At 41.6% G+C, this 18,636-nt stretch overlaps 1 protein-coding gene across 2 annotated transcripts in view; it reads right to left on the bottom strand.

Annotated features, from left to right (window-relative positions):
• Positions 1–4,135: 4,135 nt before the first annotated feature.
• The window catches only part of syn2b (synapsin IIb), a 186,106-nt gene continuing 171,605 nt past the window's right edge, over positions 4,136–18,636 (bottom strand). Inside the window, exons 12-13 of one of the 2 annotated variants that reach the window (XM_057845288.1) lie at positions 14,401–15,169; positions 4,136–9,670 (exon numbers count right to left, since the gene is read on the bottom strand). In XM_057845288.1, the coding sequence (XP_057701271.1) occupies positions 9,553–9,670; positions 14,401–15,169 (887 nt within the window). In that variant the 3' untranslated portion in view covers positions 4,136–9,552. Of the gene's footprint in view, positions 9,710–14,400; positions 15,170–18,636 lie in introns of both variants that reach the window. The other variant, XM_057845287.1, reaches the window with a different exon arrangement.

An 18,636-nucleotide genomic window follows, 5' to 3' on the forward strand; every position in this document is an offset into this window, starting at 1 on the left:
GAGTAGAATACTATAACAAAGGACTTGGCATTAGGCATAAAAGAACAAAACTGTAGAATACTATGAATTAACTCACAACGTAGAATATCTTTGACTATGAATGCGGGCTGTAGTGACGACGAAGACACTTTGGCACGAGACTAGGGAGAGACAAACAATTTAAGCACATGAGGAATGGGGCACAGGTGGGAACAATCGGTAATCATAATCAGAAACAGGTGAAACTGCAGGAAGGGCTAGGTGGAAACAGGAGGGTGAGGCTTCAAAATAAAAACAGGAAGAGACAATATACCAAGACATGACAACCCTCACCCAGACGTGACAACTAGCAAAAAACGCCCTCCCCCTTCAGGTTGCCAGAATACTACTTCACATTGGAGAACCTGCAGGAAAAGAACTTTAAGTAGCAAATGGCGAGTCCTCTGTAGAAGGTATATCTTATTTTTAATTTTCGTGCAAGATGTTTTCAACATAATAATGGCCACCTTTAGATGATTAAAAGAGCCGTGACATGATTTCCAAGTTAGTTTATGTTACCATGACCGAAGTGAGAGAGGACTACTTTTCTCAATGCATAAGCATACTGGCAAAAAAACATAATTTTGTAATGCATAGACAGCATCCACAAACACGTTTTAATTGCTCCATCCATTTCTAATTTCCTTTACCAACTAAATATACACACGCATAAAGACTATTTTTGCCCTGGTCAATAGAGCCACATAGGCTCCAGCACCTCCGTGACCCTCGTGAGGAAAAGTGGCATGGAAAATGAATGTATGAATGAATAGAGCTACATGCTAAATAACGTAGCACAACCATAGCAAATGAATGGATATCCTTGTTTTGCTTCTATATTATCTTGATTCCTTTGAGATTCGTAACAATGTTTTTTTTTTTCTTGAGTGGTAGACGTAATACAGACTGTTTGTCAAAATTCGCACAGCCCTAGTTTACGGGAATACAGAGCTGTGGCAACCAGATTAAGACTGGAAACTGGTCACATGATTGGCTGATGATGAACATGGAAGCAAAACATGAACAAATTTGTGACAGGTAAATTGTCTTTTAAATGGGAAAATCTCCATTTAACCATTGAGATCCATTTTAGAAATATTTTCATAAAACATTTTTCTCTAATGTCAATTAAAGTATTATGGCCGTTTCATGAATAACTGAAGTGTGTTGGAATTTGACCTTTTAGCCAGATTGCCGGAATCATGTCAGCCAAACCACCGGAACCGCACTAGCGTAATTCCAACGACCCGGGCTGGTGAAAATCCAACAACACTGCCAAAAGGCCAAACTCCACACGTTCACCTTAATTTTAACCCCTTTGCACTGACTCCATTTTAAAAACTGGAAAAAGGCTTCGAACACAAGTTGACAATTTATTCCAAGTCGACAGCAATCAGGGTCACCAAATCACAGGTCAACAAAAAATTCCCAAGACAAGACAGCGCTAGCTAAAGAATTGTGGTCCGGAAGAAGGGTGTGTTTGGGTGTTGATTAGGATAATTTTCTGTTGCGGATTGGGCAGAGGAGTCCATGCATCACTGTTGCCAAAGCAACCAGAGTTGGAGATTTTGTCAGCCTCAGCGCAAAAGAAGCGCTGAGTGTTCAAATTCTCACCTGTGGAGTCGTCTTGTTATTAGGCATTCCTTGTGGCAAGACAGGATGTCTCGCCATTGATCTGGATAATCCATTGTTGGCACCCAAAAGAGCTGATGGCATGATTTGGAGGTCCACACGTGGGCTTGTAGATGTCTTGGTCATCACCTGCTTGTATTGCTCCGTCAGCGTCAATCTCGCTCAGTCAGCTGCGTGACGCGCGGGTCGGGCTTCTGTCGCCAGCAGGCATCCTGTAGTTGTTATGCCCTTATCTCCCCGTTGTCTTGGCGCTGCAAATTTAAATCACTCCAAGTCCAACTACTCACGCTTCAAATATATTCTACTTGTTTTCTTAAACTATGATTTAAGTGCTATTTATTTTATACTGGGTGTGTTAGAGTAATGCAAACAGTCAAACAGTAAATATGGGAAAGGATACTATTCCCTTCAAGTGCAAATCTTACATTGGGCAACTTTAAATAATAATGCTGCTTTTTGTGTTGAAAATGGCTTTTTTAAAAATTTTTATTTATTTATTTTTTTAAAGAGATTAAAATTATTGTTCCATGTTTTGCATCCTTACTTGCACACAGTATTATTAAATACGATTTATTACAAACTTTATGTTTTTACCGCCACATGCAGAATATCTACGTATTGCCCCTTCTTGGCCCCTGTTTCAGAAAAATCCTAGAACCGTCACTGGTGAATATTTTGATTTGGTGTGACTGCCTGGCTGTCAAATACAGTAAATAGCCTATATGTTAGTGATATCAAGTTTCCATATATGGTTATTTAATATTATATAAAATATAAAAATGTGACGTATTTAGTGTTTAGTACAGTGCCAGGTAATCATTTACTGTGCGAACTGCGAACACTTGTAATGAAGCTCACTAGAGAACTATCCGCATATGTAGATTGCCACCTAGTGCACATTTAGGTAGGTACAATCCGCCACATCAAATTGATTTCATCACAGGACCTATGGAGCCACATCTCTTTATTAACGTGAATCAACTGTACATAAATGACAGCGTCAGTCACCAAGTCATGCAAAGCGCTATTTTGCAGTTACAAATATAAACAGTCACTACAAAAAACAATTTCTTACTAGATTGCCGTAAATATGGAGCCTCCAAAAAAATAAATGAATCCATTTAATTACAAAATAAATAAACTCTTAATATGGCACATACAGATGGGTGACAAGTGCAGGTTAAAACCAACATTAAATTGCATCAGTAAACTGACAAGCAACCATTATGGTGGTGCTAATAAATCATAACATTACAGCTAGATTTATACGTCAAATTTCCATTATTAAATGCTGGAAACACAAGACCTCATTTTCCCACTTTTCCCACCTATTGTTTTGTCACCCGTCTGTACATACAGTACATCCATCCATTCATACAAACATTCATACGTACGAACAATAAGGTTACTTGTTGGCAACATGACAAGGGATATACAGTAAATGACACGTTGACACACCAGTGCACATTAAACAGAAGAGTATGGTTTCCAGACTGACTTTTAATTCAGAACTATTCTCCTTTTAATTGGGTAGCACCCTTTTGTCTGCCTGGTTCTAACTAGAATAGAGTTTGTTCATCCATGTCAGATTTGCTTGCCTTTGTTTTGTAAGTGAACTGAACCACCCCAGAGGTTACTTTAGATGGAGCCAAATTTATTACCACTTCATGTGGATCTGATAATGTGTTCACAATTAAAATGAACTACTTGAGCAATCACACCAGAATTCATTTATTTCAGAAAACTGAAGTGTTCACACTTTAGTTAAAGTAAACTGAACTACACTAGCGTACATGTAAGCGATTCCACATACTGTATGTAATATTCACACTTCAAATGAATCGCGCTAAACCAAATGTGACAGATGTACCGTAATTTTCGGACTATGAGGCGCACCTGACTATAAGCCACCACCAGTGTTGTTAATCTTACTTTAAAAAAGTAATTATTTACAGGTACAAATTATTTTTCCCCAAAAGTAATTGCATTAGGAGCTCAGTTACCTGAATGTAAGTGTAATTAGTTACTTGGCAAAGTAACAGGTGATAATTTTCATGTTTTTTTTTTCTAAAAAAAAAAACAAACAAAAAAAACGGTCACACAATGTGAAGTTTAAAGGGTTTTTGGGACAATTGGCCCAAGCCCAATCCTTTACCCTAAACTTAACCAGACACAGGGGTATTGCGAATATTGCGATAACTAGATAGTAACCTTTGCTATGTGTGGAAGTTATTTAATGTTCTGAATCAACCGTTAAAGTTGTTATAATTGCTCCCGTTATTGCATTAGTTCCCTTCTGTCTACTTTCGACATGTGTAAGTTTTAAAACTGTTTAATCATTTAAAGATAGATTGAAGTCAAGATTCTGCCGATTTAGGATTGTTTTAGATAAAAAGTTACTTAGATTCGCTAGGAAGGTTATCTACAACAGAGCCTTCCTGAGAAGTCTACTGCTTTAAGATGGCGGCCGCTTACTAACGCCGGCGAGTCTATCATTTCACATCTAGTTCTTTATACATGTGCTAACGCCGCTGAGTCTGTCATTTCGCATCTTTTTCTATACACATGTGATATCTACTGTAGCATCATGTGAGTGTAGTTTGTAGGCTATCGGTTACAGTCAGGTATTATGGAGCCACTTACCATAGCGTTTGCAAAGGCGTCACAACTAACCTTCCCTCTTCCCCACTCCTGCTGTGCTCCCTCCGTGAGTCTGTGTCTTTCAGACTTTTGTCGCGTCATTAAACCAACGTAGTAAAACATAGTAACGCACGCCTTTACAGACTCAGTAACGGTAACGGCATTGATGACAAAAATAATTAATTAGATTACTCAATACTGAAAAAAAAATAACGCTGTTAGTAACGCCATTTATACTCTAACGCCGTTATTAACAACACTGCTGGCGACAATCCTACAAATCTGAAGCAGCACCTGAAGTTCACTACACTAATGTTTATTCATAGGCGAGTTGTAACAAGTCAATTTAAGATATCATAGACATACAATTCATTTAAAAAAATAGTCCATTATAATTTTTGTATGTAAATGGAAATAACATTTGGGTATGTTTTATTTCGCAGCACATGCCGCAAACCACATTTGGACAGTCTTAAACATGTGTACTTGTCTGTCAATGTTCATTCGAAATTGTTGGAAATCTCATTTATTTTTAGACTAAAACTTCAGAATTTTTCCAGACGAAAACTTTTATTTCTTGACTTAAACTAGACGACAAACACTAGATGGCCTTGTTCAGACTAGCAGCCAATATCCTATTTTTATGCTATCCAGACTAAAACTGGATGGCTCTTTTGCAGTCTGAATAGTCACAAAGCAGAAAATCACATTTTTGCAAGACTGTGATATGGACAAGATGCTTCTCAGTCTGAACAGCTCAGATGGCTTTTGACTGTCTATGACGTCCATCTATTCTGAATGGGGCCTTCATTGCAACAGACAACTTGTCAAGAGTGTCAATTATGCAGGTATGAACAGGCCCTGATCTGATTTGGACACTTGCTAAAAATAGTATGAACAGTCAGCCCTGAAAATAAGATTTAAGGAGCCTCAGACTAGTATTTTCATCCAAAAGACTAAGACAAAAAGTAAAATCATTGCTAAAACCAACACAGCACCAGAGTTTATTTCACTGGCCCAATCTCAACCAAACATGAGTGGCAATTATTTGCAAGCGGACCAAGATCACCTAAAAAGCAATTTAATTCTTTTCTGTTAACACCTCACTAAGGAAAATCATGTTTCCACAAGCCATATAACCTTGGCAGATCCTAATCTAACCTGTGAACAGCCAGAAAGTTTGGTAAACAAATGGACTGTACCCAGGTTTGTCTTAACATATCCAAACTGAGTGTCAACACAACTCTTATTAAGGTGAGAAACAGTGAGCAATAATAACTTTGGCTCCATTAATCTCTGGCGTGGTTCAGTTTAACTCAGCTTTGGTCCCAGTCTTTAGGATGGAAGACCAAGAGGTTGTCCTGGTTATAAACGCATCACACCAAGCGGGGAAAAGAAACCAGATCAACCAAATTGTGCTAGTGTTAAAACACCCCACTTTCTTTCTCATTTTCACTGTCGATGCTGGGGAGTGGGTCCCCACTTCAAGCAATGTCAAGGAGAAAGATGTCTAACAGATACAATAGTCCCATATACACGTTCATATTCATATTGATATAATAGGATGACACCATTCAACAGTCATGTCAAGGTGTTATTGCACTACCGTCTCAATGTCTTCTTAGTGGCATAATCAACAACTTACAATACCATAGGTAGCTCTACACATAAGGTGAAACAAAAAACTCACCAGTCACGGCAACAGACATGCGTCTTTTTCCGCTTTGAAATGCATTCATTTTAATTTTTGATAGGGCCGACTGCTATGGGTCCAATTCACCTTTGCTTACAGTCCCACCACAGTCTAGATCAGGGCTCCCCAACTAAATTGGCAAGAGGTCCAGTAATTCCATCAGCCAAGTGTTTTCTGAAAATATTCACATTATATATCCTGAAGAAATAATTGCACATTTAATACAGTAGGCGCAAATTATCCACCTCCACTCGGAAACCAGAAGCAGTTTGTATGTGAATTATACGTTCTTTTACATAAACTCAGGCACTCTGCAAACACTGTAATCCCAAACAGTTGAAATATAATTATTAAGGTTAAAACAGTCAAATGTCATTATGTATTTGACTCAAGGACGTAGGTTTATATGGGGTCGGTAGGGACATACCACGACCAACGTTCAGGATGCTTAAATTGTCCCCACCAACTTTTAAGCAATATTATTTCTATATGTTGTAAGGATAGTATTGACTCTCCCGTTATTAAGTGAATTATTTTGATTATGTTCAGACTTACATTTACTGTTTTTCACCTGCTGAATTTGCCAGTCCATTGTTTTTTTTTGACACGTACATTTGTTTGGCTGATGACTTGACCCCAAAGACGCACTCACAGCCCTGACAGAAATACAACATGTCGACAACATGCCGCCTCCTCCGCCCCCTTTAAAGAGGAGAGATATTAGTAGGTTTTTTCGGCCAGCAACAGTCACTGTAAAGGCCAAATTATACCGGACGTGTCTGCAGTCCGGATCCGGCAAGATATAGCGCCGGAGCCAATCTGTTTCCGTCAGTGCTACAGATTGACTGCTGACCATCGCCGACGTGCCGGAGTCCACCGGATGGTTTGAGCTATTTTCTATTTTTGCCGGAGACGCATCCCTCAAAATGGGCAGAGCCAGGCCTGCAGTCAACAGGCAAGGTGCTTCTTCAAGGTTTAAACACCAGTAAACATGGGCGATGAACGATTCTATATGGTGGTGGAAAGTCACAACGTTTAAAAAGGAATCTGCATGAGGATGGATGGTAAGTTATGCAACTTATGTACCGTATTGGCCCGAATATAAGACTGTGTTTTTTGCATTGAAATACTGAAAAAGAGGGGGTCGTCTTATATTCGCGGTCTAGACATTATACCCATTCACAACGCTAGATGGCGCCAGATACCATTGAAGCGATGTTCTGTCATGACAGATCTCAGCTTCTCTCAAGTTTAACCAGTTTGCAATTTTTTATGTCAATGTTTTTCCTTATTCAGATTTTTTTTCAAGATTACAATTACAGTTAGACTTCACTTTGATGGTTAATGCAGTTATTGCAATTTTGTTGTTTTATCACAATAAAGTGGTTTATTTACATTTCAAAAACCAGAAGCCATTCATTTACGAATGTGATCGCACTTTAGTTTACATATTTAAATGTTCAGATACTGTAGTAAGATTTGAATGAGGCAAAATAACATGCTTTTTCTCTCAAATTAATTTGGTGCTCAAAAAGTCTTTTGGCGGCACGGTGGCTTAGTGATTAGCACATCTGCCTCACAGTTCTGAGATCAAGGGTTCAATCCCGGGCTTCGGCCTTCCTGTGTGGAGTTTGCATGTTCTCCCCGTGCCTGCGTGGGTTTCCTCCGGGAACTCCGGTTTCCTCCCACATCCCAAAAACATGCATGGTAGGCTGATTGAACACTCTTAATTGTCCGTAGGTATGAGTGTGTGCGTGAATGGTTGTATGTCTCCTTGTGCCCTGCGATTGGCTGGCAACCAGTTCAGGGTGTCCCCTGCCTACTGCCCGTAGTTGGCTGGGATAGGCTCCAGCACCTCCGCGACCCTCATGAGGAAAAGCGGCATGGAAAATGAATGAATGAAAAAGTCTTTTGTTCAAACTTGAGTCTTGAAAAAGAGGGGGTCGTCTTATAATCAGGGCCATCTTAAATTCGGGCCAATACGGTAATTTGAAACAGTAATTAAATAGTAAATAACTGGTTGTTGACCTGGGCGGGGTGTCACAAACTCATGGTAAATGCCCCAAAAAATTTGGGAAAAAATGTTCAGTCAAATCAAGTCCACCTCACAGGTTGTTTTTAATGTCACAGTAGCGCGCGCGATCACGCGAGCGCTCACGACGGGTCAGAGCTGCCGGTATGTTGTGTACTTAAGTATTGTAAAAAGACGTCAATGTTGTGGAAGTGGAGAACACACCACTAATTTTGCTACTGAAAGTCTGACCCGCATCAGAGTTAGCTTGATTTCTGCACTTTTAAACAAATGCAACATACTCCATTTCCCCCAGTCCGCCAGTTGGAGAACCCTGATCCAGACCTTAGATTGATGTATTGAAAAGCACTATGATGGTGGCAGCATTGCTTTTTTAATGAATTTATCTGGTTGCATTCTTATTAAAAAGATTTCTTGATTGAAAACATCCCGAGTGAGAATTTATCTGGGGTTTTGGTAATAGAACAAAACCAAGATTTTAAAATAGGCAAAAAACTCGAACTGTGTGCTGCTCTTTGATCAGGGAGTTATTTTCGGGGTGGCTTGAAGACAAAAGGTGAATTGGATGAGCTGGTCTTGCCCCCTTGTTTGTAATAAACCGATGAATGAATTTCAAGTTGACTCAGGTCTGCACAGCAAACGAACAAAGCTGTGAGTTGAAAACACGATAAGGCTACAACATCTAGAGAAAAGAGAGATAGAGGCAACGGAAGGCAAAGTCAACACTGATACAGCTCCTGACAGCAACTCCAAAGGTCACGGTGGAGCCTCTCTGAGGAGCCATGCAGAACACACACACATGCACACGCACCCCCACGCACATAGACGCACACACAGAGAAAAAGATCGCAAACCTCCTCAAGCCGAGACACCAAGGCTGGATTTGCACATAAACACATACTTGACGTGTTTTTTTTTCCTATAATTTTTAAAATTACACACAAGTTTCACTTAGGGGCACCAAAAGTGGATTTACTGCGAGGATCACGAAGGAAACCATCAAATATAGTACTAATAGTTAAAACGCTTAAAAATCCAGCCACTTCATGAACGAGTTATGTCACCGATAAACTACTGACTATATATCTGTGTCTCTCTAACTATATACTCTATGCGTACTGCTTATATACTCTATGTACATTTTGTCTCAATTTATCATTATAATTTCATATAACTCTGTTCTTTAATGTGCTTTGTGAAAATAAACATGTTCTTTTCTGTATTAAGCTATGTTATTCTCTGCTATGCTATGCTATGCTATGCTATGCTATCCCGAGGGCACATCAGTGACATAACTCATCAGTCCATCTATTCTGGCACAGCTACATGCACTTAAAATCCGAGCCGGGGGAAATCGCTGTTCACTCGCACAGACAAGTTGATACGCAGGACGGACAGATGGATGGACAGCGGGAATACAGTACACTTAATTGAAAACACACATACGTCTCTGACTGTGCCATATTGAAATGTCAATCAAGTCATCGCTGGCCAATGAGGAGTGGGAGAGGGGGAGAAGAGGGCAGGAGGTCGGTGGCTAGTCAGAGAAAAGGCTGGCGAAGGACTTCCGGATGTTGCGAATGGTCTCGGCCTTGGCCTCATCTTGGCCGTCGCCGCCTCCGGAACCGGACACGCCGCGGAAGAAGGAGGAATCACTGAAGGCGTTGAAGGCATTGGTCAGTGACTGGGACTTACTGGGAATTGAGGAGAGAGAACAGGGTGGAGGGTGGGATGTGTGGAAGGGAGATTGGACGGTGGGATGAGGAAAGATGACAGACAGCGGGAAACATTGTCACATTAAACAGAGAAAAAAGTGACTACAGAAACTTGAAAAACTAGACGAGAACACCGTTAACAGGGATCTGTTGTGTACACAGTGGTACCTCTACATTCGAAGTTAATTCGTTCCAGGACCTTGTTTGTAAGTCTAAATGCTCGTATGTCGAGCAGGATTTTCCCATAAGAATACATTATAATTCCATTAATTTGCTCCACAGTCCAAAAAACCAACACTAAATCCTGAATAAATACTGCTGTTACTATTGCAAATAACATTTACAAAGAATAAAACAAATAAATTATGAATAAAAATCATAATAATACAGTATAATAATAGTAATAAAAATAATACCTGTAATAATGAAACGAATCGGGTTCGAATGTGGTGGGCTTTTTTTGCTGTACCTGAATGCACCGCGGGGCTGACGTGACGGTGAGCAAGAGAGCGTGGTTCTATTTTACTTTGTGTTTTGATGATGGCGTCAGTGTTGCACAAGTCGATGGAATAAATGTTTAGAAACCTGACAAAGCTGGCGATTTTTTGGCAATGTTACCACAACAAGAATTGTCACCTTAACTTATAAAGACTGGCGAATGGAGGAGGACCGCCAGCCGAGATCGACATTCTACGGCTCTACTGTCGACCCAGTTCATGGGTGCACACATCATGCTTATATTTTGCTATCATTTACACTTTCATTTCAATGTTAAGCGTCATCTTTTCTTTTTTTCTCGACCTGCACTAACCTTTTTGGATCCAGTGTTGATTTCTCTCACCAGAAAATCAGCCGTGCATCCGTCTTCTAGCAAAACAGAGAAACTGCTGCGCTGTCAAAAATCGGCGCATTTCGAGCATGTCGTCGGATGTAGAAACAAATTGAGTAAAATTTTACATCAGCTGTCGAAAAGATCGTGTGTCAAAGCGATCGTATGTCGAGGTACCACTGTTTTTGCAAGACTGATTGACGGGTATGAAGAGGTCTAATTAACAAGATATTTTGGGGAATATCAAAAAACTCTGGAAATAAAATACACTACCGTTCATAGGTTTGGGGTCGATTTGACCCCAAACTTTTGAACCGGATTGTACTGAATGAAAAATGCCATATGATACACTACAGGTCAAAATGACCCTAAACATTTGAACGGTAGTGTATATGCTGCTAATCAATGAAAAAGTTGCATCATTTGAAGTGCCTATGACAGCAAAAGCATGTTTATTTCATATTTCACGCAGTATTTTATGTTCCTGAATGAAATGGACCGCTTGGAAGTGTGTGGAGGCGATCGATTTATTTATTCAATTTTTTGAATCCCTTGCCATCAAAATTAGTGACTTCCTGGATTGATGAAGAATGCAAATGTGACGTCAGCTGGGTCACCATCTCACAATGCAGCCATCACTATATAGCATGCAGAAAGACTGCAGATTCAGCTGATTTTGCGGATTAAGTCGTTTATTTTTAGCATCACGCCAGCCCAATGTGCTGCAGGCTTTTGTTGCTGCACCATGGAGAGGCGTGTGACTCTTTTTTGGTTTCAAAAATTTCCCGTTCACTGCGGAGAATGGCCAAAACAAGTTCGATAACTGTGGGACCATTGGACCGACGAGGAAGTGAGTAAACTACGTGTTTTGTATTATGTCAAATACTGGGATCATGGCACACATTTTAATAAGGAGTTGGCTTGCATTTTGTGGGTTACAATGCTCCCTGTCCACCGAGAAGGCCACTCAGCCAACGTCCAGCGGCTTGTCACACAACATGGTCACTTCCACCCCCACGGTCCTCTTCGTGTGCCTGCCAATAGAACACTATCTTCGGCGGTCATTCTCCAGCTGCTTCCCCGGCACTCCTACCCGTAGCAGGGGAACAACGAGCCGAAACTTGTTCACCGCCGGGGGCTGGCCGATGGGTCAAAAAAATCAACCCCGCCACCATGTATGACATGAGTGAGGGTAGTTTTGAGTAAATTTTCGTATTCGAAAGGCGTGAAAAAGACTTGGAAAAGCCGCTCGGTTCGGGTTAGCATGTTGGCTAGCTTTCACACCTCCTGTTTTGTTTACGCTCTTTCCTGCGAAGCTAGGGCAGGGAAATGACAAAAGCCAGACTAATACCGGTGGCATAAAATACTAGCCTGGTACACCAGACTCACCGCTGTTCCAGCTATTGAGTCTGGTCACCATTCAGTGGATAACATTTCCAGGGCGGAGCAAGCCACAGCAAACAGCCAGCAGAGTGGACCAATCAGTGACGGGCGGACGCGACGTTAGTAAAGCGACGAGGGACTTGCGCGTGCGGATGTAGACATAAGAGGAGAGCGGAATTTATTCAACATGGCTAGCGCGAGACAGACTGTTGTCAATGACTTGTGTCGATGTGTTTTTGGTAATTTAAAACTGATTATAACGTGGATTGGAACATATTCTCGGCTCTCCTGTTCGCCAACTGTGTTGTTGTGGAGACGACTTCCGATGCGGAAGAGTGACGTTACTTGTTAAGAACACGTCATGCAATAAACGCATCTGATTGGACGGTTGATTTTGTGCTTGCTCGAGAGGCCGTTAATGGGCTGGGTCCCAGACTATTCTCACAGTGTTTGAAAAATACAGGGAGAACAGTCTGGCCGTGCCAGGCAAATAAAATACCGTACGGGTGATGCAAGAAGTCGGCGGTTCTGACCATTATGCAGTAATTTTGCACTGTCGTACTGAATAAATGCATTTTTAATATTTCATATTCCATTTAACACAAGACTGTTATTTGGCATGACCATTCCATTTATTTAGCTACTGGGGCAAAATACTTTGATAAAAAGAATATCCTGTAAAAATATTGGGGTAGAAAGATTGAAACAGTGATGACATTTTGCTGCTCTCTGTCGTAGTTTCCTCATTCTGAATCTTCCCCCTCAATGGGCTGAATTCTGAATCATCTGAAATCGTGCCCCTGCCAACCTCATCATCCAGCTGGAGACGCTAGAGCGCAATAATGACAGGCGGCAGGATAAAAGTCTAATTTCTCGTCACCTGTGCTTTGCCAAATTGTTGTACATTGTCGAATCATCTCAAGATATGATTTTAATTCTCATAGTAATGCTATTTAAGATTTTTTTATGCTGTCACAGGCACTTTAAGGATTAAATTGTAGTTTTACAGGAATGCATTTGTAATGCTACAACAATAACTATAGTGTGGTACCTCAACATACAAACTAATCGACGTATGACTATCAACATACAACGTAAAAGTTGACTCATCATCTGTCTCGAAATATGATGATATGCTCGAAATACGACGATTTACGACAGTGTCACAATTTCATTGCTTGCCCCAAGTTGGCCACCACCGTGTTACATTCACTCTGTTACATTTACTTGAGTAACTTTTTGAGATAAATGTAGTTCTTCGAGTAGTTTTACCATGCAATAATTTTTATTTTTACTTGAGTATTTATGAAGAAGAAACACTACTCTTATTCAGCTACTTTGGGCTACACTGGAGTCATTACATTTTTCTTTTTAGTCTACATATTGCCGTCATTTTTTTGCCAGAGATGCCGACAGCAGCTGTCTCAGTTTCACCAATGAGACATTGCAACAATAACCACATGACTCCATTATACCAATTTTAGGTAACAATGTTAGTTTTTCACTCGAGGGCGCTCGTGCTCTTTGGACAGGTGATTTTTCATAGTGTTGTTCTGGTCTGTATTTGATGATTTTTGTGTCATCTTTTGGGTTAATATGGTCATTTAATAGGTTATAGTACAGTATAATAATAACACTTCATATAGATGAAGTTGTGCTGAGAAAAAAAGTATACCATTATTAAAAAAATACAGACATTGTAAGCACTTACTCACAATATTACTCACTACTTGAGTATTTTTTTAATCGAATACTTTTTTACTTGTATTTGAGTAATTTTTTGGATGACTACTTCTACTTTTACTTGAGTAAAATGTTTATCTACTCTACCCACCTCTGTTGGCGGCACGTCGGATTTTCTTGTGAGAGAAATCATGGGTCCCAAGAAGGATAGTGTAGGTGGTAGTAGGGGTAAGATCGGGCCTAAAAAATCCAGCCTGACCCAACCTCGGTCTGCGGGTATTAAAGCTCGACCCGGCCCGAGCCCGACCAATTAACTTGATTTGCAGGCCCGGGCCCGAAACAACCCAAAATTTTATGTTTTATTTGTAGGCCCAAGCCCGAACCCCCCCCAAAATTTTATGTTTTATTTGTGAGGATTCAGGAGAAGGAGGAAAGGGAAGGGATTTGATGCGTCAGTCAGACCCGGACAAAGCACTGCTTAGGAAAGGGACTGTTTGCGTTTTGTGTGATCACATTTGTGACGATGCATGCATAATGATAACAAATTAAAGCCTGTCTTTTGTAACATTCTCCCATTGTCCTCCCACTGTATATGACACTTTCATATTGATCCTGGTGGGTTCAAACTGAAAAATGAACTCCTTGTGTTTTGTAAAACATATACTTTTACAAAAAAAAAAGATGATTCTATCATTCTTTTGATGGATTTGTTCATGTGTCAAATTAAATGGATGTTTTAGCACACTCTCTAGTGGGCTGACTACAAAGGTCTTACTTGAGCAGAGGGTGGGTTTTTGGCTGGGACGCTTGCTGGTCCTCCTGGCCCTCAGCAGGGTCAGTGGCAGTTTCGGGTTCAGGGTTCTGGGACGGAGAAGCGAGCTTAGCTTGAGGCTGAGACTTGGCTGGAGACTGCGCATTAGGCGGGGATTGACTGGCTTTGGCCGGAGACTCGACTTGCGCCTCGCCGGTAGATGGAGCTGTGTCCGAGGCCTCGACAGGCGCCGGGTTGTGGGGTGTGGATTGAGATTTTGGTGAGGCTCTGGGAGGAGGCGGCGTTTGGGGTTTTGGCTGCAGCTGCGGCTTGGAGTTCCTGCGGACAGGAGGGATGGGCTTGGCAGGTGGGGTGGGCTTAGGCGGCAGGTCCTTCGGCTTTCCTGGAGCTTGGGCTGGGGAGCCTGGGGGTTGGGGCTTGGGCTGCTCTGTGGTGGGAGCTGACGCTGGAGGAGAGGCGGCAGCCGAGGCCGCGGGGGAGGCCGGAGCTGCTGAGACCGCAGGGGAAGATGGAGGAGGTTTAGCTGGGCCGGAAGCAGAATCTGATGTAGGTTTTGTGACAGACGGAGCTCTTGTCATGGGTGGAGGCCTCTGCACTGGAGGCTTTGTAACTGAGGCAGATTTTTGGACTGGGCTTGGCTTTTGTGCCTGAGCTGGTTTCTGCGCTTGACTTGAAGCAGGTTTCTGGGCCTGAATGGGCTTTGATGGACTCTCGGAAGATCTCTTGAGTGTGTCTGATGATGACTCCACACTCTGTGCTTTAACTGATGCCCCTAGAAATACACATACAAATAAAAATTATTAGACGATGTGTGGAATGCTTTAATCAATTGACATTTTGCAAACTCTACCCCCAAAAAGGCCATTGACAAATAATACTGTACGTCCTAGCAACCGTTGTTAAGTGCTCCCATTGATTATTTTGGTGGTTATTGTAGGCGTCACCTAATTGCCAACTGCCATACAACTGCGTTCCCAGGCTAGCCAAGAGAAATTGTCTCTCCAGCGTGTCCTGTGTCGTCCCCGGGGCCTCCCGCCGGTGGACATGCCCAGAACACCACTCTAGGGAGGCGTCCAGGAGGCATCCGAAACAGATGCCCGAGCCACTTCTATTGCCTCCTCTCAACGTGGAGGAGTAGCGGCTCGATGCCGAGTCCCTCCCGGATGACCGAGCTTCTCACCATATCTCTAAGGAGAGCCCGAACACCCTGCGGAGGAAACTCATTTCGGCCGCTTGTATCTGGGATGTTGTTCTTTCGGTCACGACCCACAGCTCGTGACCATAGGTAGGAGCGTAGACTGACTGGAAAATCGTTAGCTTCAACTTTCGGCTCAGCTCCTTCTTCACCACTATGGAACGGTGCATATTCAGCATCACTGCAGAAGCTGCACCGATCAGCCTGTCGATCTCCCGTTCCCTTCTACAGCTCCTCCTCCACTTGCAGCAGGAGCTCATCCTGGCAACCCCGTGAGGGCACGCCACCCCTTTTCCGACTGAGGACCATGGTCTCCAATGAGACGCCGGATGGTGGACCAGAATTTCCTCGAAGCCTTCTCGCCAAACTCCTTTCATGTCCGAGTTTTTGCCTCGACGACCGCAGAAGCTGCAGTCTGCTTGGCCAGCCGGTACCTGTCAGCTGCCTCCGGAGTCCCAGAGGCCAATAAGGCCCGGTAGGCCTCCTTCTTCAGCTCGACGGCATCCCTTACCACTGGTTATATAGGTTTATATCTTATATATATATAAATGGACCTGAAGGGGTGTCATTCACTTGTGCTATGTTTGCGCCAGTTGTTGGGACACCTCTCTGTTATTGAAAGAGTTAGTACGCTTCATCAGTCGTGAAAGTTGGATACGGAAAAGCTGCGAGTGACGCCATCACTCGAAATTAATATCTCAATATCTATAAACCGATAGCAGCAAAAAATATTTTTTTTTACAGCACAAATGACCACAAATGTAGCATAAAGGAATGGCAGCATTTTGAGTCCATGTTGCAATAAGTGGGGGGCTGCGTGACGTCATGACTCGAAATGGATATCTCAATATCTCAAAAACGATAGCGGCATAAACAAAACTTTTTACAGCACAAACGAGCACAAACGTAGCACAAGTGATTGATCATTGTTATAAAAAATTGTGTCTGATGGGGGCCGACTTCACAGAGGTTCAGTTTGTATTTTTCTGTTTTCCACCATTGTGCCTGTCAAACAATTATGTGGGGGAAAAAACATATATATATAAAACTGCAAGCAGAGGGAAGCATAACATCACATTAGAAAAGGGCAGTTTTCACTTTTGATTATGGAGAGTAGCTCAGGGACAACATAAAAAATACATTTGATTAGATTTTTTTTTTTCCATTTATGGATTTTAATGGCTCTACAAATGAAATCTGGTTTCTGGGAACTAGCATAGCTATATATATTTTGTAGGCAGATGATGTATGAAGATGGCAAAAAAGCAATTACAGAGAGGCAGAAAATGAACAATGTGTTCTGACACATTGACGGGTATAAGGTCAACTAAAATAGAAAATCCGGTCATTGCTGAGCACTTGCTTTGTTTTATCATGACATTTGTTTGCACTCTTGGTTATTTGACTCTATAAAACAGCTATGAATATTAAATTCTGGCTCACGTTTTTGAATATGCAGCATGAAATGGTCCTGTTATTTTTATTCCCTCGTACACCCACACACTTCTAAAAAACACATAATGAGCTTTTCATCTGACTGTGATGATAAAATTACGACTTCTATGGAGTTGTTTTTGCCTGTAACACAGTATTGACACAACCAACGTCTTGTCTCGATGTCTTAGCTGTTTGATGATCATAGACCTTTTTTTCATTAAAATGTTTTCCTTCTTCAGTTACATAGAAAACATGATTGTTGTTTTCCAATCTGTTGAATCACCCTCATTCTGGACAATATAGCAAGCGCTTAAATGACTCCTACCTGTACTTAGTACTAGGATTGGGAATAGCAGAGTGTCTCATAGGATGACAGTATTTAATTAATAATATGGATAAGAAGATCACATTACATTGATTGAGCGATGTAAAATATATTATAAAAGAAAAAGACAAAAATTCATCTGATGAGAACAACTGCAGTACCTCCTTATACTATGTACGTATCTATGTAACTGAAGAAGGGAATTTTAAAAATATTGTTATCTTTTTATATTTCAAAATCAGACAGCTATAAGCTGATATAAACAAGCGACAACAATACCATACAGCTCATAATTATGTACATTATATCATACCAATATATAGTAGTGCTTTGAGATATAGTAGTAACCAGTTTTGTTAACTGCAAAAAAGTTATTAGTTACAGCTACAAATTACCGTAATTTCCCGAATACTGTATGACGCATGGGCCAGTATTTTTTTTCCTTGGAGCCCGGTTTTTGTTTTTTGTATCAGAGCTACATATGGCTACGCTAGGTGTTAGCCAGTACAGGGCAGCCTTCAGCCTGTAGTAGCACACTGGTACTTGTTTTCGAGTTGTGAGCTGACTTTAAGCAGTGCTTAGTTCGTAAATCATGAATTGCCTTAATGCCAGATAGGGAAAAAAACGTGACAAAATTTCACAATATTTCTTTTCAGTATTGAGTAGAGCTGTCCCGACTAGTCGACGTTGTCGACGTCATCGATGACGTAAATGCGTCGACGGGCAAAACATACCGTCGACGGGTAATGATGGGTTAAAAAAAAATTACATGCGGATAAAGTTTAGAATGGCGGGCGCTCGCGATGCAAGCGGTTGTTACTGGCACCCCCTAGGGGGGCCGCTATTATTTCAATGTGACCGGCATTGTCAGATTGAGCAAAGAGGAAGAAAGTGGGCGAGCGAGAGAGAGGGAGCAAGATTGTTGAGTTGGGAAAGCGTGCGGGTAGCGCGGAGTTCAGTGGCTGCATCCCTCACGCTTTTGTTTTGGTCAATAAAAGTATTAATAAAGAGCCATCCGATGACTCTCGTTGTTTTTATGCACGCCGCCGCCTTCCTGAGGAGGAAATCGGATGAACCGACGACAATGAGCCAAGTGAATCGCCGGTTCACTCTTCACTACGGCGAGGAGTTGAAAACACCGCCAATTACCAAAAGGGCAGAATTGGTGACACGTGAAAGTGGCATAAAGCCAAAAAAGCGGACCAGAATAGCCAGAGCCTGGAATTATTTCAAGGAAAATATGGAGGGTGTGTACTCTTTGCTAAGCTGAGCTCGCATACCA

The sequence above is a fragment of the Corythoichthys intestinalis genome, chromosome 9, assembly GCF_030265065.1.
Source record: "Corythoichthys intestinalis isolate RoL2023-P3 chromosome 9, ASM3026506v1, whole genome shotgun sequence".
Taxonomy (NCBI): Eukaryota; Metazoa; Chordata; class Actinopteri; order Syngnathiformes; family Syngnathidae; genus Corythoichthys; species Corythoichthys intestinalis.